Below are 23,106 nucleotides of genomic sequence, written 5' to 3'. Positions count from 1 at the left end.
TGGTGGCCTTTTTGCTAGCTTTTTGGGGTTTTTTGTTTGTATATCTAAGTACCACATGCACTATTACTTAATAAAACATTTTTCCTTAAAACATTTATTTTGAAAGGAAATTTTATATTCTATTATACATGAAAGACCAGTATTTTCTGATACCCTTAAAAGAAATATGTAACACTTAAAATAAAAAATGTTCATCTTTGTTATAACCAACCTCATATCCCATACAAAAAGAAGTAGATATATCAGCCTCAGAAAACACCACCAAATATGCAAATTTTATTCTGCATTTTAGTATACATTTGGTCCTAAAACAAACACAGTGTCATTTAAAAATGCGTCATAAAATACTTTTTCTTATAATTACATAATGTAATTTTAATAATGTAAAAGCATTTATTAAATGGGAAAATGCCAACATTTATATTTTTGTGTATGAGTGTTTTAAATACTCATAATTTATTTTCTGAATATTTTAAATTTATTTGAAATAAACTTTTCAGTACAATCTTTAAAGAGATAGATTTATATAAAATAAAATATAGGTCAATATTTTTTGTATATCACACACAAATGATGAAATGATTTTTTAAATTCCTCAGAGGCTCAAGAGATTGCTTAATACTGTGAAAGAGGCTTTCAGGACAAGAAACGTTGGGAAACTCTACTCTAGGTCAAGGCCTCACCAATTTGTTCCTGAGCCTGGGATAAGACTTGATTTATTCCCTATTTTTCCACCTCTTTGAGGACCTTTGTCTTAGCATTTATTGGCGTCATTCTCTCAGAGAAGGTCACACAAGGCTGTATACGTTTTAGGTATTCAATAAACAATTCAATTGATTATTTTCTATTTAAAGAAAATTTGCCTTGTCCCAGAAAGGATTTAAAATTACAATTGAATAAAAGTGGATTTCAGATCCACACATACACACACACACACACACACACAAACACACACCCCAACCCGGATTCTGGCATAAACATATAATCTTTTCAGAACATGCAAATCAATTGTGTATACCTGCTTCTATTAAAAATTTTACATTAAAAGCCCATCTCAAAACAAAGTGCAGAACATTGACTACTCTCAAAGCTGAGTGATGTACTATGAGTTGTCATTATACTATTCTTTCTATTTTTATGTGCTGTGACAATTTTCACAATTAAAAGGTTAAAAATACATAAGAAAGTAAAAAGAATATTTTGTATTTTTAAAAGAAAACAATCATCTTTATTTAGTACACTTCTTAAGATCTCTGTTGAAATTCTTAACCAAAATTTAGTGCTAAAACTGCAAAAACAGCTGTGAAAAAGCCACCATTCACATGATTTATAGCTAAGCCTTCTTTGGAAACAGACGGCTGCAACTGCTTTCTTGAACAGGAAGGCTGCAGTTTTTCACAGGCATATTTAAATGGAATAAATGTCATTTTTAAACCTCTTCAGCCCAACTCTCAACCGATATCTTGAAGACGAAGTATAATATTTTGAAATGGAGTTACTAGCAGGGGTCTTTTTTAGCTTGTTTTGGTTGGGGAGGAGCAAAATCTTCAAGGATCATCTGAAGTGGATCTTTTTTTTTCCATGAAAAAAAACGAAGGAATTTTTAAAAACTCCTTTGTTAAAGTTGAGTTGCAGGACAATAACGTACCAAAATCAGCTTTTGCTAAATCTTGTAGCAAAACAACAACAACAACAACAACAACAACAACAACAACAACAACAACAAAAAAAAACCAGCCCAAGCTTTTCTGTCAATGAGATTAAAAAAAAAACTTACTTGCTATTTTCCACCACTTCCCATCCAACACCAAACAAACAAAAGAAGAACACAGAAATGGGGAGAATAACGGATAGTGATTGGTCTCAGTTCTTAAAGTGGAGAATTGAGACAATTATTACAGATAACTTTTTGACATTCTATCATACTATTCTTAAAATAATTATTATTATAAGAAGATTTTATTGCACATCTATTGTAGTGTCAGAAACTACTTGCTACTTTTCACATGTTATCTCATTTAATTCTTACATCAACCCTGCCAAGTAGGTATTCTTAGTTATTTTACAATTGAAATGGAAGCCTAGAGAAATCTGCCTGAAGTTACACAGCTGTATAAGTGTGCTTTTTCACTCCGTAGTGTCAGACCCAAAATTTAAATTTCATCTGTCTGAATCCAAGCCGACTACGCTTAATCACGTGAATCATCTCCCTAGCCTCAGCGAGAAAGGGCAATTTACAGCCTAGAACCCCAAGGCAGTCACTTGTGTTGATACTGATTCAATCAACATTTGACTCCACTTTAAAGATCAAAGCAATCTATCTACATGTTTTATTTGTCCACAAAGTCTATGAACAACTGATCCCTGACTCATATATTAACCATGAGGTTTTTCATTTGTCCCTATGATTTTAATTTTTATTTGCTCAAAATTTTAGTGTCCCATAAAAGTCCCAACTCATCTTCATTGGGACCTAAGTCACCTCTAGCAAAATAGAGGAAATAATGATCAAACAAGTTAACACTAGCAATTTTATAGATGTTTCTAATCAAATTTGAATAAAAAATAAAAATGGCTTCCAGATAAGAATTGCCAAAGACAGTTTCAATAACCAGAATACCATTGTTAGACGTAAGAGTCTTGTAAAAAAACTATTTGTAGATGACAATTGGTATTCTAAAACCTTAAAGAAAGTAGTATTTACCTTTTCTAATCATTAAGTAGAAAAATTATGCTTCAGTGAATGATTAACAAGTTTAAATAAATGTAATTATACATGTTCAGAGAATAACATTGTGATTGTATTTAAACAGCTTGATTTGATATGAACACTCTCATACATGGAAAATTAGGCCCAACTGGAGAGCAGAAAATATTGTAAGTAATGGAAACAGTGTTAGTACACTAGTTTATAATACGTGTGTCACTTAATTGCATATAAAAAAATCTTACTAAGAAAACATGACATTAGAAAATAGTCCATATTAAAAGAAAAAGAAGTAGTTAAAATTATTGAACATTAACAGCAATTCTGTTGCTGAAGAGTAGAGGCATGCTGAGAATAGATCAGAACCTTTCAATTTACTAGCCAGTAAAGAGTGAATCACAGAAGTAATTAAAGTGATTTTTCCAGGTGACCTAATAGTGCTGCTTGAAAATTGTTTAGGGGAGCCTTGAAGTTGGTGAAAACCAGGATCTTTTAGTATTTGGAGATTCCATTGATTGGTTCTTTATAGCATCATATCTTGACTAGAGATTATATGACTAAGCCTTAAATAAAGGGCTGGGTTTACTGTTATCAGTTCTCCTTCCAAGTTAATCACATGTGTATTATACGTCTCCTCCTTTTACCTTTGAATATCAATATATTATTCCGGAGTAGGAAAAATATTCTTTAATATGTAATGAACTCCAGAATAACTGAATTTCTATTTAAGTTTCTGTTTTTCCCTTTGAGATTTTCAGAACTTTGGAGAAAGTGAGGAGACTTAGCATAGAGCAATTAAATTCACTGATGGAAACCATCTGTTTCAACCAGTTCTCTTGACTTTTTTAAATTTCAAAAATAATGCATTCTTACTGTAAAACATTCAAACAATACAGAAAGACGTAAAGTTAAAAATGAAAGGTCTCCTCTTTTCTTATTCCCTAACCCCATACCCAAGAAGCAGCAGCTTGTTCAATTCCAAATATTTTTCAATGTATATATAAGCACATACATATAGACATATTTTTACACACTTTGAATCATATGATTACATTAAGCGTTGGTGATCATTTCTGATTAGTTGAAATGTAAAAGTGTACTGTTTTTCTTCTAGGTATTTCTGTACTTCTCTATCCTATTAGAGGTCATAGGTCATCTGAAGGCAGGAGCTATCTTGTTAATATTTTTCCTAAATGCCTACCAAGGTGCCGTGTGTCAAATAAGTATTTGTAGACTTGAATTTAAGCAGTTAACCAACATAAAATGAATGAAGAGTGAATAAAAATATAAAATAATAGCCATGGGTTGAAGGAAAATGATTAAGTAAAAATGATTTCTCTAAACTTGTTTTGCTGTTGTGTATAATTTCTATGAGGGGAAAAAATTCATCAGAACAGAAGGTAAGGCTGATGAATTCTCTGTCTGACTGGGGACTGAGGTGGTGCCCCAGCTGGTGAGCCTGGATAGAGGCATAATCAAAACCATGACTCTCAGATGGCCTCTTAGTGTGCTCCTGGCACCCAAACTCTGTGACATGGCTTTCTCAGTGCATTGGCCCTCGTTTTTATGCCACACCTGGTACATACCCCTTGCACTTTCACAGGCTATTCAATCACCCGTTGAGCCTAAGATGTTAAAGTGTGTTTCAAAAGCACAAAATTTGAGGTGTATAATGTCTGGAAATCACAATGATCTAGAGGCTGAAGGATTTAGTTCTAATTTTAGTTTTGCATTAGCTGAGACCTTGGGCAAGTCGCTTATGCCTTGTGCTTCAGCATCTTATCAGCATCTAATAGAGAGTTTTAAGAATTGGACCAAATGTTCTCTAAAGTCCATCCTCTACTTCTGTTTAACAGGCAAGAACACAGAACTTGAAACAACACAGCCTGGGCTTGACTTAGCTTGTGAACAAGCTACCTTACCTCTCTACTCTTGGTTTCCTCTCCTCCAAAAGTATAATAATTGTACTTACCTCTCGAGATTTTAATGAGGATTAAATGAGATAGTACATGGAAAGTGCTTAGAACAGTGCTCAGCATGTTTAGCACTAGATATATGTTCATTCTTATTACTGCTTATGTTATTAATTTTCTATGGCTTTGTAATTTAACTAATATAAATTTGACTTAATCGTGAAGTCACTCATCTTTAATTATCATTTAATTATGACTTCTTTGAAGGTGATGCTGTACTAAATGCTATGCAACCACAGCATCCCTGCCCTTTCAGTCTGACATAAAAATCACCATCCTCAGTCAAAACAGCCAAGTGTAGAAGTGGCCCCTAAGGGATACATTTAGCCTCTGACACCAGTGAGGACAATATCCAATGTCAACAGTTCTGGTTCTAAGAAAGAGATGCAGGGAATTACATATAAACATTACATGCTGTACTAGGCACTTGGACAATAGCATGGTTTTCTGAACACCCCCAATTTGCTGGCAGATCGTCCATGGATTTTCTAAGTGATCCTAAATTCCAGACACATATAGATATTTTATTCTCAACATGCAAGAGTGGGATATTGTACCCTCATTCTAGGACTGTTTAGTTCTTTTAGTAACCAAATACAGCAGAAAGAAACTATAATTTTATAACAATACGTTGTGGTTCATGTCAAATGGCCTTTCCCCAACAGCTTCAACATTTAAAAGTGATGTGACATACAGAAAGCAAGATGGTTTTGTTAAATAATCAGAGGGGCCTGGATTCAAATCCTGACTGCACCACTATCCAGCCTCTCTGAACTTCAGTTTCTTCTCTAAACTGGGAAAAACAAAACCTGCTTTGCAGAGGCCATACTATCAACAACGTATATGTCAGGCGACCAACAAACCAGCTGCTCCATAGTGGGCATTCAGTCAGCAGTGTTCTATCAAGGCTCTTCCCTGGGCATCCGAATGTGCAACTGTGAACAAAACAGAGTCTCTGCACTGCAGAAGCTTGTAGGCTGGGAGTGGATCATGTTGCATGGGCCTGAGACTTACATAAAGAAAAAAATACAAAATCATGGACATGAAAGTTGGTACAGAAGTAAACATCTATTTAGAAGGGAGAAAAATATTACCACAAATTACTGTAGTCTTGGAGATTCAGACTCCTTATTTTCTGAGGTCCCTTTGGGAATTTATCAGAAATACTTACCTAGAAATGTTTCCAGTCACTGCCTGGCTCCCAACCCACCTAGCATCTTTCATGGGGACCCAGGCAAGGAGGGGGGGCCTGAAGTTTCAGCTTCCTTAGGTTTATGGTAAATCTGCCTTTGTTGCAGGCCCCAAAATGGTAGGTCTTATTTTTGTTTTTGTAATTATTATATTATTTGTAATTTTCAGAGTGGTTTCTATATTGACTATCTTTAACTTTTCGTTCTTAAATCCTGAGGAAAGCCTTCAAGTCTCTAACCAAGGCCATTTTAGCTTCAATTATACTTTGAGATGTGGTCCTTTTGCCTGAAAAAAAAATTACTAACAGGATCACTATTGTTAATTTAACAATAACAAGAAAGCTTAAAATGTCATTCCACTTTCTGCAGAGTTGGCATGCAAATGTGCTCCTTGGGCAAGGAAACTGAACTTCAGTAAGGTACCAATTTACTGATACTGATTTCTTCCAAGCTCCCTTCTAATATCTAGGGAAACCCACAGATGCTTCATTTTAATAAATTGTAAACTTTATTCTGGACTTCTTTCCTTTGTGTTGCCAGGTTTAGATTCTGGCTTGGGCATTAGTTTAATTTAGTAATATTATAATTGAAATTAGAGTTCTGTAACAGTAATAGGACCTTTTTTTGAAGGAACAAGTATGTTAGAGCTTAGTTTTTACCTGATTCCCATGGGGAAATCCTGAAACTACACAAATCGAGAACAATCGATTTGCTAGAATAAGTTGAAAATATAATGATTTAAAAGAAAATAGGAGGAAAATGAATTTTAATATGACCATTACTGAGTTATTCCAACTATAGAAAACATGAATTTAAGCAGAAACAGACTCACAGACTCACAGACGGTGGGAAGGGATAAATTGGGATTTTAGGATTTACAGATACCAACTAGTATATATAAAATAGATAAACAGCAAGTTTCTACTGTATAGCACAGGAAACTATATTCAATATTTTGTAGTAACCTGTAATGAAAAAGAATATGAAATGAATATATGTATGTATATATATGACTGAAACATTATGCTGTAGACCAGAAATTGACACATTGTAAACTGACTATATACTTCAAATTTTAAAAAAATTTTAATAAAAAAAAAAAAGAAAACATGAATTTGAACCATTAAAAATAGAATGGGTAAATTTTTTCTTTATGATAGGTAGTAACTTTTGTTAATATTTAAATTCTCTCCTAAGAATAATGAGGGTCAGATATTGATTCCAAGAGCATTTTTAAGACTGTCAAAAAAAAAATTAAGGAAATAAGTGTCACATGATTTTTTTTTAACAATGAACAAAGTTCATATATCCTAAGCACCCAATACATATTTGTGGAATGTGGAATGAATGAATGAATGAGTGAATATTAAATAATCTGGAAGAGTAGCAGTTATAATTAGTAGAAGACTTCATAATATAAAGAAGTGCTGAGTAAACGAAAAAATAAATCAAACTGAAATTTAATCCTAGCCCGAATGGACAATGAACAAACTTAAATCAGCTGCACAAAGATAAATGAGGATGAAAATGTGAGCCATGCGCCCTGGGAGGTGAGGGAGAACTATCTGGAGATCCTCTCTTCCTGCCCACACAGACTTCCCGCAATCGTTTTCCACAGCAAGTTAAATACTTTCCAGCTTGCTCTTTCAAAATACTTCAAATTTAGGTTTGTGTGGTTTTCATAGGGTCTTTACATGTATTACCTCATTCCATCTTCACAGCAATTCTCTAGTGTTTATTTTTAGCTCAGTATGATGGAGGAGGGAACCGAGGTTGCTGAGAGGGAAACGACTTACCCAAGATCTAAAGCTAATTAGTGGCAGGGCCAGTGCTAGAGCCTGGGTGTCCTGCTTTCAAGCCCTGGGCCCTGTCCCCTGTGATACCCTGCAGGAGACTAGCACCTTCATATCATTCTTGATGGCTAAATTATTCCCCAAAAGAGCAATCAATGATTCAAAGCAGATGTCAAAAAACACTTACACTTACATATTTGGAAATATGTAAAACAATTCCAAAAATATGTAACCCTTTCCTGGGATTAAAAGAAGGAAAGAATTCAAACATATCAAAAGCTATATGCCCACTCTTTCAGCCATCTTGGAGAGGGCAGAGTCCTGCTGGGAAGAGGACTTCCAGAACAGTGAATGTGTCTGGAAGGCTGTGGTCCAAGGCCATTTGTGCTGGCTATAAGAGGGGTCTCCGGAAACAGAGGGAGCACACAGCTCTTCTTAAAGTTGAAGGTGTTTATACTCGAGATGAAACTGAATTCAATCCAGGCAAGAGATGTACTTATGTGTACAAAGCAAAGAATAACACAGTAACTCCTGGTGGAAAACTGAACAAAACCAGAGTAATCTGGGGAAAGGTGACTAATTCGTGCTCATGGAAACAGTGGCATGGTTCGTGCCAAATTCCGAAGCAACCTTCTTGTTGAAGCCATTGGACACAGAATCCATGTGATGCTGTACACCTCAGGGATTCAGACCTATTGAAAAGTAAATAAATAAAAACGTGGAAAGAAAAAAAAAAGCTATATGCCCAAAGTTAGTTATTACAACATTATTTTTTTGTTTGTTTGTTTTTGTTTTTTTAACATTTTTTACTGATTTATAATCATTTTACAATGTTGTGTCAAATTCCAGTGTTCAGCACAATTTTTCAGTCATTCATGGATATATACACACTCACTGTCACATTTTTTTCTCTCTGAGTTATCATAACATTTTGTGTATATTTCCCTGTGCTATACAGTGTAACCTTGTTTATCTATTCTACAATTTTGAAATCCCAGTCTATCCCTTCCCACCCTCCACCCTGCTGGCAACCACAAGTCTGTATTCTCTGTCTGTAAGTCTATTTCTGTCCTGTATTTACGCTTTGTTTTTGTTTGTTTGTTTGTTTGTTTGTTTTTGTTATTACAACATTATTTATGACAGGACAGAAGGAAGGAAGAAAGGAAGGAAGGAAGGAAGGAAAAGAAGCCAAGCTAATTTTTATGAAAAGAGGGAGATGACTAAGAACATCATATTTCATCAAATTGGTGAATTGTTATACTCTTAAGATTGTCATAAAGACAAAAAATAACCTGGAAAATGTTAAGCTGATTTTAGCTGGGAAATATATTTGGAAAAGCTGGAAGGGAACACAGAAATACAGTTTTTTAAGATTGTGGAGTTTTAAAGTAAATTTTTACTTTATTAAGTAGCTTTAACAGTAAACAGGTTTATAGTTCACATGACAATATTTCAGCCAAAATGTGACTAAAATCATGCATAGTTTTGGAAATTCAATTTTTGACAAATGATCAGGGGTTCCTTCAATACAGACACGCGTGATGTGCTAGGTGTCTTCAACCATGCCTTCCAAAATCCTCCCTTCCACCAGTGTCCCTTCCATGTCTTCCTGACCTCTAACCCCTTCTACATCTTTGTTTCTAAAGTTGTCCAGCTATCTTATTTGCTTCCTATCATCCATAGAACTTATCTGAGTCGGACTTCCAGAAGCATCAAAGAGCTGCTATGTTAGATTAGAGGAGGGAACAGAATGAGATTTTAGGCCCCTGGCTGTCTCTCAGTGACATCAGGCCCTGCTATCTGCCTCAAAAAGAAAAGGCTGACTTCCCCTTTAAGCTACTGAATCTAAAGAACAAAGGTTGAAGCTCCCTTAAATCAATCATTCCAAAGGTAGATGGCCTTGTACAAGATAGAGGGTAACCTTGGAAAATCACAGAATGACTGTTGTGCAAGGTTGCAGGGCCCAGGTTGCACTCCCCCACAACTCCGTTTCAATTTTCCCAGCAGATCTCCTTTATGAATATAGGACCAAAGGACACACAGAGATGTCCCTGTTTCATCAAGAGTTATGACAAATTCACTATTTCGGAGCAACACTTTTTACACTGTTACGTGGCAAACAGGATCAAGTTATAACCATAAGTGCTGCACAAAGAACTTCCCTTACATTCTCTACCTGAGAATGGAGAGGCTGTCTCCACCCCAGAGCAAAGATAACCCTACATACCTTGATAGCCTATGCAAATAGCAGCAAAGGTGAAAGAGACATGGCGGAACACGAAGGTCACCTTGGTTCATGACAACACATGCATATGTGTATCTGGAGAGAGATCTATCTCCAGAAAACTTGCTTGGAAAGCTATTGCAAAGGTACATGTCTGTTGTCTTCTAAGCTGTCCTTTTCCTCATCAAAGTGCTGATGTAACCAAGATTTTATCATTTAAGTCATCTTTCGTATAATCACTGAAATATGCAATAGAACACCTATTTTAAAGAAATTCCCCCCTCCTTTTTTTTCCTATAAGAACCAGGTAATTGCTACTAAGACTGGTTTAATACACTTACACTGATTTTATCTCACTCTCCCTTTAGTGTCTGATGGCATCGTATCTGCGAGGCAGCTGTCTATGGCTCAGAATCTTACGTGTGTTCAGCGCTTTATGGTTTACACATCAGAGGTGCACACCTACCTTGAAGAGGTGTACTAATCACTGCAGCTTTCACGGGTGAAAGCTCTGAGGCTACCAAGGGATTAAGTAAATGATTAGGATAAAGCAAAGAATACCTCCCTTTGAATTCTAGTAATGCATGGTTGCTTTTGTTTCGAATCAGGAAAAAAGCAGTCAAGACTTTCTGCTGTGATTCCTGCCCCAGAGAAGCCCAGAAAGAGCAGCTGAGACCATTTAATGTCGAGTCTGCCCTGGGCTCCCCTGAGATTCCTTCCAGAAGCTAGAACCTCAGGTTGGAGGCAGGAGAGGAGGCTACGGTCTGAACACTTCTCTGAGAAGAGCGCTCTTAAGGATCCTTGGGGAACATTTGTGTGCTAAGTGGTTCCAGGTGAAAACTGAGTAAGACTAGGTAGATAGAAATAATATCTCGAGGCACCTACTTCTTTAGAAAATCTTTCACGGGATTATTTAAATTAGCTATTCTTTAAATACAATGCAATACTACTTGGCCATAAAAAAGAATGAAATAATGCCATTTGCAGCAATATGGATGGACCTAGAGATTATCATATTAAGTGAAGTGAGTCAAAAAGACAAAGACAAATATCATATGATATCATTCATACATGGAATCTTAAAAAATGATACAAAGGAACTTACTTCCAAAACAGAAATAGGCTCCCAGACATAGAAAACAAACTTATGATTACCCAAAGAGGAAAGGAGTAGGGGGAGGGATAAATTCGGAATTTGGGGTTAACAGATATACGCTACTATACATAAAATACATAAACAACAAGGACCTATATTTGTCTTTCTCTTTCTGACTCACTTCACTTACTGCGATAATCCCTAGGTCCATTCATGTTGCTACAAATGGCAACTTACTGCCTTATTTTATGCAGTTTTATATATTTCTCTTTCATATGTTTCAGTCTTATTTTCCCATTAAGATTATTGGCTCCTGAGAGCAAGTCCCTGCACCATTTATTTCAGCCTCTCAGGGCAGGGCAAGACGGGCACTGAGTAAGGGCTCAGCAAGTACCTGTTAAATAGACTGGAAACCGATCATGAGGCTCAGTGTGAAGAGAGCTCAACCAGAAATGTAAACCCCAGGAGGACCAATAATAATAACATCCATGTTTAAGCAGTAGCTCTTAGGTGCTCTATTCAATGCTACGTATCTATACACACATTAGCTCTACATCTAACAACAACTTTACATAGGGTATTGTTATTTTCAACTTCATTTTATAGCTCAAGATATGAAGAGGTTTCAGAAAGGTTAAGTGACTTGTCTAAGGTCACTATGGTTAGTAACTGAACGTCAAGCCCAAGTGTGCTGACCCCAAACCCCACACTATTTCCACTGGCTTTCTATTTTGTGCCATGCTTGTCACCCTTTTATAATAACAGTAATAATAGCGAAGGCTTATACAGAGGTTACTCTGTGCCAGGCACTGTTCTAAAGTGCATTAACTCATTCAATTTTTACCACAGGCCTAAGAGATGAGCTCTATTATTATCCATTTACAGAATTTAGAGATTGTATTATCCTGGACTTCTCAGTGAGGGCCAAAAGAAAACTCTGTAGAACAGTGGAAGATTGCTGCTCTGAGTCTCTTTATGGAGAGGAAGAAACCCTAGATTCCACATGGTATCTCACCTGCACCCAGCCCCATGAGGGCCCAGAAGTGAGCCAGGGAGAGGAGAAGTTAAGGTGGAGCTTGCACAAGGGCTCTCTGCCTGCCCCTTGGCGATCCTACAGGAGATCCTTTAGGTTGGAACCACAGGAGAAGTGAACAGCATGCAGACTTTGAGGTCATCAGGGTTCCCTGGCAGCTTTCCCCTACATCATCCTTTGCTTCATTAATTTGTCCATGAAAAAACCTTCTACCAGCCAACTCACAACCCTGTGTATAAGGACAATAACGATTAATAATGTTTTCTTTTTATTAGGCTCATTCAAAAGTTTGGCATAACTACAACAGAAATTTCCGCCCACATCAGAAAGGTTGGTTATCGATCACATTGGGTTCCCATTGGATTGAGCCAAACAGATCAGAAAACACAATGGATATAATCAAGTGCCAGCAATCCATGGTTTCTGTGCTCGGGTGGTTTGCCAACCCTATCCACGGGGATGGCGACTACCCAGAGGTGATGAAAAAGAAGTTGCTCTCCATTCTACCCCTTTTCTCCGAAGCAGAGCAGAATGAGGTGAGAGGCACAGCTGACTTCTTTGCCTTTTCCTTTGGACCCAACAATTTCAAGCCCCAGAACACCATGGCTAAAATAGGACAAAATGTGTCACTCAATTTAAGAGAAGTGCTGAACTGGATTAAACTGGAATATGGCAATCCCCGAATCCTGATTACTGAGAATGGCTGGTTTACAGACAATCATGTGAAAACAGAAGATACCACAGCCATCTATATGATGAAGAACTTCCTCAACCAGATTCTTCAAGGTTAGTTGCACATTAGCTCAGTTTTAAAAATTGTTTGGAATCCTTAGGCTATAGGATACTTGAAGTCGATTGAATATACAATTATTGTTGTTGTTGGACTTTTGTATGGTCCAATGTGGACAGAAATTTTTTAATGTTTCTCTGTCCTTTTTAGATAGAAGTTTGAAAACAAAATAATTTTAGACTGTAGATACATCCTTAATTGGCAATAAGATGCTGTTTCATTCCTTTAAAAAGGACATAACTGCTGAGACAGACACATATAAAGCTCTCTTAACGACAGTACTTTAGTCTAAGATGCTGAGAGCTTTTCTTGAAATTGTGCTCCTTTCACTCTACTACATGACTGAAATGACAAAAACGTCTAAAGACAAAGAATGGCCATGAATGGCAAAGCTGGGCAATTTTTGTTGCTCTTGGATATTTCTCTAACTCCTGCTTATCCCTGCATTCCTTTTCCATTACTCAGGTAGTGACATCTGCAGATGGCTGACTGAAATAATGGAGCAGAGGACAAGCTCAAATTAGGATGATACTGTCCCCTACAGAGCTGGGTTCCATTTCACTCAAACATAAAGGAATTCTCGGTAGATCTTTCTACAACACTGTAGCTCTCTTTGAAAGTCACAAGCTTGGAGAAAAATCCTAGGTTCTGCAGGAGAGAGTGTTCAGGGAGGTGCCCCAAGGAGAGCAAGATCCTGTTGCCCCAATCCACAAAAGGAGCACCTGGAACAAGGCCATGCCCAGCCAGGGGGCACGTGCACAAGGGGGCCTCCAGAACAGAGACCTCTGCCTACAGGGCCTGGGCCAAATGCCATGCACTTGGGCAGAGGGGTGTCATCATTCCATCTCTCCTACAGCACCAAATGGACTAGAACCAGGGCCTGCTGAAACATACTTATCTCACTGAAATCTCTTGGCATGGATTTTCCATCTTTTAGGAAAAGGATGTCAGTGATAAAACCCCCTAAATGCAGAAATGAGGAATTTCTATGAGAAAAATGAAAGCTTTTAAGCAAAGAAAAAATGGTTCATGATTGATCTGGGTATGTGTTGTTTTTATTGCCTATTTCATTTTTACCTAATTCCCGGATGTTATTGAATCAGAGTTCTAAAGCTAGGAAGTTCCTGAGAGATCATCTTTTCCAGTCTTTTCTATTTGCAAGTGAGGAAACTGAGGTCACGAAACTTGCCCAAGTGCACCCTCCCTGGAGCATAGTGGAGCAAGCCCTCTCACCTCCTCCCCCTCCACCCAGTCAGTTCTTGTTCTTGGTGCTTCTGTCTCCTCCTTAAATCTACATCCACATATGTTAATTCTCAAAGCTGATGTTTCAGTCCTTGGAGGATTGTTTCATAGAAGATAGTTTGTCCCAAAATGGGAACCAATCCAAGCTTGAGAAACTCTTGGTCACGAGCTGGCAGTGGCATTGGTCCCAAAGGGTTCTGGAAATTACTATGCCCCCGGACACAGACTTGCACACTATGTCTCAGGAATATTTAAAATTTGATCCTTTACCTGTGTCATTGATTTGGGAGGACCATTCTAGATAAAAATAACTGACACTTTTCAAATAGAAACATGAATTTTTCTATCTCATATAATAGGCCTACAAATTAGGGAAAAGGGTATTTTCACAATATGCTTCCCCTGGCACATCATTAGGCAAGTCCTGAACACAAACCGGTGGTTAGGCCTCTGAACACCTCTGCTTTTTTCCTTCTGTACAGCAATAAAGTTTGATGAAATACGAGTGTTTGGTTACACTGCCTGGTCCCTCCTGGATGGCTTTGAATGGCAGGATGCCTACACCACTCGCCGAGGATTATTTTATGTGGATTTTAATAGTCAACAAAAAGAAAGGAAGCCCAAGTCGTCAGCACATTACTACAGACAGATCATACAAGACAACGGGTTCACTTTAAAAGAGTCCACACCAGATGTACAGGGCCAGTTCCCCTGCGACTTCTCCTGGGGCGTCACCGAATCTGTCCTTAAGGTAAGTGGCTACTTACAAATTAACCACAAAGCAGAGCAAAGAGTACACAATATTTTATTTCATTCTACTCAATGAAATCTAAAGCATAGCTGTTGGACAATATCAAAGACCATGATTATTTGGAGGTTATGGGGGATGTTGGAGAAAGAGGGAGGAAGAAGAAAAGATTTGATGCCTACTGAGAGCCTTTCATGTGCTGACTCACACTGCCCCTGAGAAGCATCCAGTCTAGCAGGAATGTACAGTCATTTTCATGAGAGGCATTTGTTAGCAGCGTCAAAATTACAGGGAAAAAACTTTATAGATTTTTGTTTTGCCAAAAGCAAATTGTTAATGGCCTTTTATTTAAGTGATTCCTGTCATTTGCTAAATTTGGGTCTCCGTACCCCAGTTGGGCCTTCCAACTTGTGTCATTCTTCACTTTCAGTTGTTTCCTCAAGTGTCACCTCCTCAGTAAGGCTTCCCTCCACTCCAAAAGGCATAACCCTACACCAACACCTCTCATTCCCCTTTCCTGCTTGCTTTTACTGCACAGCATTCCTCACTCTCTAATACACTATGTACTTCACACATTTTTCTTTTTTTCCTCCAGCTTTATTGAGGTATAATTGACATACAATGTTGTGTAAATTTGAGGTGTACAGTGTGTCGATTTGATGTTTATATTATTGTGAAATCATTACCACTATGGCATGAACTATCACTTCCATACCATCACATGTGATTCCCATTTCTTTTTTGTGGTGAGAATATTTAAGATCTACTCTCTTAGTAACTTTCAAGTGTATGATACAATACTATTAGCTATAGTTACTATGCTGCACAGTAGACCGTCCTTTAGCTAGTTTCTCCCCATTTCCCCTACCCCCCAGCCCCTGGTAACCACTTTATATTTTTTCTTAGTGATCACCTATCTTCCCCTACTAGAATGTAGACTTTCTCTGCAAGAGATGTTTGAGGCTTTGCTGCCTGCTATCTGCCTTACTAGAGCAGTATCAGGCACGTGGCAGGTGCTCAGTGCACAGTGAATGAATAAGGTCAACTTTTAGAGCCAAGGGAGCCCTTAGAGACCTCTTATTCCAAATCCTTCATTTTATAGAGGAAGAAAGCAAGACCCATTAATTAATCACTGAGACCTAAGTGACTTGCCCAAGGCAACACAAATAGTGGTAGAACTATTGCAGACAACCCTCAAACCCCCAGATGCGCAGTGCTCTTTCCAAAATAATAACTATTTTTGAAACTCCTACTATGTGCCAGGCACTTAACTGCTCTGTATATATGCATTCCGTCTAATTAATCTTCAAACCTTCATTTTATAGACAAAGAAACTGAAGTTTAGGAAGGTTACATACCTTGTCCAGGTCACTCGTATCTGCCTGTCTTCTGACCATTACGCTGTAATACCGCACAATACCACACCATTGATTGTATTCTAGAGGCATATGGAAAAGCAAGATGTGCAAGGCATGGGACCAGACAAAAGAACCCAAACCATGAGTAAGCAAAGTTCACAGGTTATGAATCTCAACCCCTGCTGATATTTAAACATAACTTTAGTAAAAGCTCAGAGATGATAAAAGGGGAAAAAATAGAGAGAGTATTATAAACATAGTGACTTGCCTTCAGTTTGTGCCCCCTAGAGAGCCACCTACTTACCCAGGGTCTATCTCCTTCTCTACATGGCCCAGGCAGGCCATCTTTTCCCTACCATTTCAAGTAGGTTTATATTTTCCAAAATTCCAGAACCAGCAAAGAGAGATCCCAGGACAGACAAGAGTTCTTGCCTGTACATGACCCAGCCAGCAAGTTTCTACTTCATCTGAAGACCCATCTGTTTCCCTGTAACTGACACTGTAAATGTCTGCACCCTCTGAGGACCCTATTCCTTCTCCTAAGAGCAAGAGCTGATCACTTGTGTCAGGGAAAATAATTCTGTGATCAGCCAGGTCTGGGTTTCATGCTCATACCTGGAGCTCAGCAAGGAGTCAGCATCCCTTGAACTTGGACCAAGAGTGAGGATGAATGGTTTGTGAAAAAAAATTAGAGTGTGTTTGAAAAATCAGCCAGAGGATGTACGAGCAGATGCTGGGTAGTCAAAAGACTAGATGCCCTCTATAGGAAGACTGACAAAATGAAAATAACACTTTTTACTATGCTTACCCACACACACATCTTATTTCCCTCAACCTTTTTCTCCAACACTTTGTTTCAAAAAATTTCAAACTAGTCAATAAACACCTATAATCCCTTCATCAAGATTGGCCGAATGTTAACATGTTGCCATGTTTGCTTTCTCTCTGTATCTCCATTTATGCACCATTAAAAGGCTACAGACATCATTACTCTTCACCCCAAAATACTACAGCATATATCTCCTAAGAACAAGGACATTCTCCTATTTCATTATGTATTATTAGACTCAGGAAATTTAATATTGATTTAATATCATTTAACATACAATTCATATTCAAGTTTTCCTAAATGTTCCCAAAATGTCCTTTATAGACTTAGTAAATGTTCTTTTAATCACAAACAAGGAACACACATTGATTTTTTGTAAATCTTTATCCTCCTTTAATTCAGAGCAATCCCCCAACGTCATGGTATTGACATTTTTGAAAAGTTCAGGCCAGTTGCTTGTAGAGTATCTTATGGATTTCTGTTTCTTTATTAGATTCAGTTAATCATTTCTGGAAATAATGTTACATATATGATGTGTATTTCCCAATACATCACATTAGGAGGCACATGAAGTCAGTTTGTTTCACTACTGAAGACATTAGTTGAAGCTGTAGTCACCAGATTTCTTGGTTAAGGTGGTGTTTTTCAGATCTCTTAACTGAAAGGTACCTTTTCCATTTGTAATTAAGAATTAATCTGATAATAGTACTTTGAGACCATATAAATATCTTGTTCCCCAGCAACATTCAACCAATAGTCTTAACATTGATTCATAAACCTTGCCTGAATTATTACTGTGTAGATTGCAAAATGGTGAATTTCTAATTATATCATTCCTTCTATCTGTATTAGGTGAATTATTTTAAATTCCATGTGTTTTAATTGTCATTGTTTCATTGCACTTTTGATGCTCAAATTATCTCAGATTTGGCCAATGGGATTCTTTCAAGCCGTTCCTGTGTCTTTTTGACATTTACCTTTCAGTTTTTAAACACTTCCTTATTTTTCTGGCACAAGACACAGCAGCATTACCTCATTCTTTTCCTGCTCCAGACCTGGAAAAAGCCACTTCTCCAAGGAGACTAGGACCCTTTTAGAGGAAAACAGTACTATAGAACCAAGCTCTGGGAGCTAGGGTTGAGATCAGGGTGCATCATTTTAATTATTTCTTGTAGCAGATTAATCACACCCACTTGCTAAGACTGATGTGTTCCAGAGGTTTTAAAAGTAAGGCAGGTTTTCCTTTGATTGTGCCTTACTTTATGGCAGAATTGCCCTTTGTAAGTACCCTTTCCATACCATGATGCTCTGAGGTTTCAAAACACTGCAACTGGCCATCTAGGCTAGGATTTTACTCAAATAATTATATACAGATTTAACTTCATGCTCACATGATCAATGTTCTCTCAGTTTAATGTTCTAGATAACTGGTTGGCAGATGGCAAGTGGGCAATGATATGATTTTGTAATTAGACTATGAAAGATGACACACGAGAAAACAATTAGAGGGAAAATATTTACCAAAGGTTAAGTACCATTTATTCCAGGTGCATTTAAATTCAGTCATAGGAAGAAAAAGCACTTTAAAACAAATACAGAACTTTTACTTTCTCTTATTAATCCTGAATTTGGAAATGTTTTTCTTAAGCCCTTTTCTGTTTTAATTTAGACTCAAGGGCCTAGCAGGCAATTATTGCAGGGAAATCAAACCCAAGTCATAAGTACCTTATGTTTGTAGAGTGCTTTGCAGTTGACAGAGCAGTTGCCCAGAGTCACTGACTCCTCACAGCACACCTGTGAGGTGGGTGAGATTGCTCCGTCAATATACAGAGTTGCTAAGCCTGAGTTTCAAAGGGGCAGAACTATAACAAGAGTTATAGGGCTCTCTCCTTGGCGGAGGGACAGGGAATGGGACTTCGTCAGATCCAAGAGTCAAATGGGGAATTTCTGGTGGGTAGTTTACAGTCCTCTCCTCTCATATTCCAAAAACTTTGTATAAGGAGGGTGTTCATTATTCTCGCTTTGGATGAATAAATGCTATGTTCTCACAGGCACATGGGTGGGGGAGAACAGATTGATGCACATGGGTGGGGGAGAACAGTTTGATGCACATAAGATTATCATGTAGACTTTTCAAATAGGGGGTGTTAGAAAATGCATTCAGCAAGTGCAAGGGGTCATTCCCTACCCCATCCTACTGGCCTCTTTTAGGAACTGTGGTTGGGGTCAACCAGCCTCCTCTAACCCCAAGGCTGATCACAGTGAAATTTTCTACAACTGGAATGTTAAACTTTGCCTTCAGTTTATAGTATGGTTTGAAAGGTCCATCTTTTGTGATTCCCTTTAACTGAGAGTCAATTTCCAGATGCAGTTGAACTGAATCACATGAGACCTCCAATATATTACCTGGGTTTTTGGAATGAACAAACTGGAAGACAGCTTCTTGGTGTTTTCTGACAACTTGTCTTCCAAGCCCTGGGTGTCGTTCCTTCTCTGCATTTTCTGGTCTCCCTGGGATATTTCAAGGGCTGGAAGGGAGGATAATCCATCAGGCCTTTTCTCTGACATCAGCAGGAGAAAAGGTTGTTGTGAAGAACATGTGCCTCATTTATTTTCTCTATTGTCAGTGAGAGGCAAAATGCAATGAGGCTCTTCTTCCTCTCAGAGAATGTATGCTAAGAGTCTGCCTGCCGGGGTGTGCTTTACCTGAATGTGATTGTTTTTCACAGCCGGAGTTGGTGGCTTCCTCCCCACAGTTCAACGATCCTCACCTGTATGTGTGGAATGTGACGGGCAACAGACTGTTGCACCGAGTGGAAGGAGTGAGGCTGAAAACACGGCCAGCTCAATGCACGGATTTGGTCAGCATCAAAAGACAGCTTGAGATGTTGGCAAGAATGAAAGTCACCCACTACAGGTTTGCTCTGGACTGGCCTTCAATCCTTCCCACTGGCAAACTGTCCACAGTGAACCGACAGGCTTTGAGGTACTACAGGTGTATTGTCAGTGAGGGGCTGAAGCTCAACGTCTCCTCCATGGTCACGTTGTACTATCCGACCCACGCCCACCTAGGCCTCCCCGCGCCTCTGCTGCACGGCGGCGGGTGGCTGAACCGGTCCACCGCCCAGGCCTTCCAGGACTACGCAGACCTGTGCTTCCAGGAGCTGGGGGACCTGGTGAAGCTCTGGATCACCATCAACGAGCCTAACCGGCTGAGTGACATCTACAACCGCACAAGTAACGACACCTACTGGGCAGCCCACAACCTTCTGATCGCCCACGCCCGGGTCTGGCACCTCTATGACCGGCAGTACAGGCCTGCGCAGCGCGGGGCCGTTTCGCTGTCTCTGCACTCGGACTGGGCCGAACCCGCCAATCCCTACGCCGACTCGCACTGGAGGGCGGCCGAGCGCTTCCTCCAGTTTGAAATCGCCTGGTTCGCAGAACCCCTCAAGACCGGGGACTACCCGTTGGCCATGAGGGAGTACATCGCCTTCAAGAACAGGCAAGGGCTCTCGCGCTCCACGCTGCCTCAGTTCACCGAGGAGGAGAGGAAGCTGGTCAAGGGCACTGCCGACTTTTACGCTCTGAACCACTTCACCACCAGGTTCGTGATGCATAAGCGCCAGAACGGCAGCAGCTACGACGCGGACAGGGACATCCAGTTCCTGCAGGACATTACCTGCCTGAGCTCCCCTACCCGCCTGGCCGTGATGCCCTGGGGAGAGCGCAGGGTGCTGAGGTGGATCCGGAAGAACTATGGAGACGTGGATGTTTACATCACGGCCAGTGGCATCGACGACCAGTCCCTGGAAAATGATGAACTCCGAAAATACTACTTAGAGAAATACATTCAGGAGGCTTTGAAAGGTGAGTTTCTAGGGGCATTTCAGACACAGTGGAGTATGACATACCTAGTTAATATTAAAAGAATGAGGGGAACAAGTTCATTAGTGACAGTGTCACTTCACCATGGAAAATTTGACAGGTATAGAAAAGTATTTTAAAAACACCTGAAATCTCACTCCCCCCACAAAAGCACCCAGACTTCTGCTGGCTAGACATCTTTAATACAACTGAGCTTACACTGTAATAGTCTTGTAGCCAACTTTTGTCTTAACATCACATTATAAATGTGTACCATGTCATTAGAAGTTCCTTGTTAACATTAATGGTTGCTTAATATCTCATATGGATATATCTCTGTGTACTTAACCACCCTCTAATGTTTGACATTTAGGTTTTTTAACTACTAAAACATAAGTATCATTCTATATAAATCTTTCTCTTCATTTCTAATGATCTCTTTAGGATGGATTGCCCAACATGGTATTATTGGGTCAAATATTAAAAAATAATAAACACCAGTGTTTGTGAGTACTTATCTCACATACTCTTCCCTGCACTGGCTATTATCACATTTTTTTAAAATGTGATTTTTAAATGTTCCATGATCAATTTGTTGAAGCTGCAAAAAGCTCCCAGAAATTTACTCACTTATTTGGCAAATATTTATTGAGCAGCTAATATGGGCAAAAGCTATTCTGGACACTATATCACCTTTGAACAAAATAAAAATTACCATCCTTATGGGGCCTACGGTTTTCTGGGATAAGGGTCAACAAACAAGTGTAAGATATAGTGTGTCAGAGGTAAAAAGGTCTTTGGGGAAAGAAGAGCAGCAAAGAGGATGCCCAAGGGTGGAAGATAGAAGTGGTTACAATTCTAGAGTGGTTAGACTGTACACCAGAAATTGACACATTGTAACTGACTATACTTAAAAAAAAAAAAAAAAAAAGAGTGGTCAGAGAACTTCAAAGATCTGGAGAATTGGGGCAAAAAATGAGGTAGTTACCTAACAAAGGTGTTCCAGGTGAGAGAAGAGCACATGCAAAAACCCTAAAGTGGGGGCATGCCTGGCCTATTTGAGGATCAGGAAAGATGTCAAAATGGTTAAATCATGAGCAACAGGGAAAGTAATAGATGATGTCAAGGAAGTAAGGGAAGAGGCAAATCAGGTAGGGCTTAGTAGGCCACTGTAAGAACTATGGCTCTTACTCTGAGATAGGAAGGTTCCGAAAGGTTTTAAACAGAAGCGTGACATGATCTCACACTTGAATTACTCTGGCTGCTCTTTTGTGAATACGTTGTAAAGGAGCAAGAATTCACACAGTGAGTGTTGCACTGGTCTGGGTAAGAGATAATGGTGGATTGGATCAGGTTATTAAGAGTGGAGATGGTGAGTAGTGGCTAGGTTCTGACTACCTTTGAAGGCAGTCAACAGGATTGGACGTGGGTATGAGAGAAGAGTGAAAGATGATTCCAACAGTTTGGCTTGAGTAACTGAAAGGATGAGTGGCCATTTACCAGGTTGAGGGAGACTGGTAGCAACAGGTTTTTGGAGATGAGTTGTTTGGTGTTCCACTGATTAAGTTTGAGATATTTCTTAGACATCCAATTAGAGATGCCAAGTAGGCTAGATGCAAAGTAGGCTAACAGATGAAGTTTCAGGTTCAGAGGAGAGGTCTAGGGCTGAGATACAAATTTGGGAATCAAGAGCAAATCGATGTATTTAAAACAATAAAGCTGGATGAGAGCCCTAAAACAGCAAGCACAGAGAAGAGGGCTGAGCCCTGGTATACTTCAATATTCAGAGGTTGTGGGGGGTGGGTATAACTCAGTGGTAGAGCACATGCTTAGCATGCACAAAGTCCTGTGTTCAACACCCAGTACCTCTATTAAAAATATATATATATCCAGAAGTCAGAGAGATGATAAACCAATAAAAGGAGCCAGAGATGTAAAAGATAACTAGAGGGTGATGTGCAGTCAAAGGAGGCCGTTGTTTTTGGTTATTAAGATACCAGAAGTTACAGCATTTTTACATGGTAACGATCCAGTAGTGAGGTAAAAATACATGAGAAAAGAGAGGGGAAAACAATGGAGCAATGTCCTTGAATGGGCAAGAAAGAATAAACTTACAGTGTATAAGTGGAGGTCAGCCTCTTTCAGGAGCACGGACAGGTCATCCACGGTGAGAGAGAAGGGAGAGTGAGTGCAGATGTCAGTATATGGGTAGTTATGATTATAGGAGACTGACTTTCTAAGTGCTTTAGTTTTTCA

At 38.9% G+C, this 23,106-nt stretch overlaps 1 protein-coding gene and 1 pseudogene across 1 annotated transcript in view; both read left to right on the top strand.

Annotated features, from left to right (window-relative positions):
• Positions 1-23,106, top strand: part of KLB (klotho beta) — a 31,861-nt gene that overhangs the window by 5,636 nt on the left and 3,119 nt on the right. Inside the window, exons 2-4 of the mRNA XM_045522378.2 lie at positions 12,292-12,802; positions 14,531-14,799; positions 19,713-20,853. Coding sequence (XP_045378334.1) covers positions 12,292-12,802; positions 14,531-14,799; positions 19,713-20,853 — 1,921 coding nt within the window. The remainder of the gene's footprint in view (positions 1-12,291; positions 12,803-14,530; positions 14,800-19,712; positions 20,854-23,106) is intronic.
• LOC141574306 (large ribosomal subunit protein eL33 pseudogene) lies at positions 1,037-12,285 on the top strand (annotated as a pseudogene).

The sequence above is a fragment of the Camelus bactrianus genome, chromosome 2 (genome assembly GCF_048773025.1).
Source record: "Camelus bactrianus isolate YW-2024 breed Bactrian camel chromosome 2, ASM4877302v1, whole genome shotgun sequence".
Taxonomy (NCBI): domain Eukaryota; kingdom Metazoa; phylum Chordata; class Mammalia; order Artiodactyla; family Camelidae; genus Camelus; species Camelus bactrianus.
Note: the sequence above shows the minus strand (reverse complement) of the source record. Positions and strands in the feature narration are given on the sequence as shown.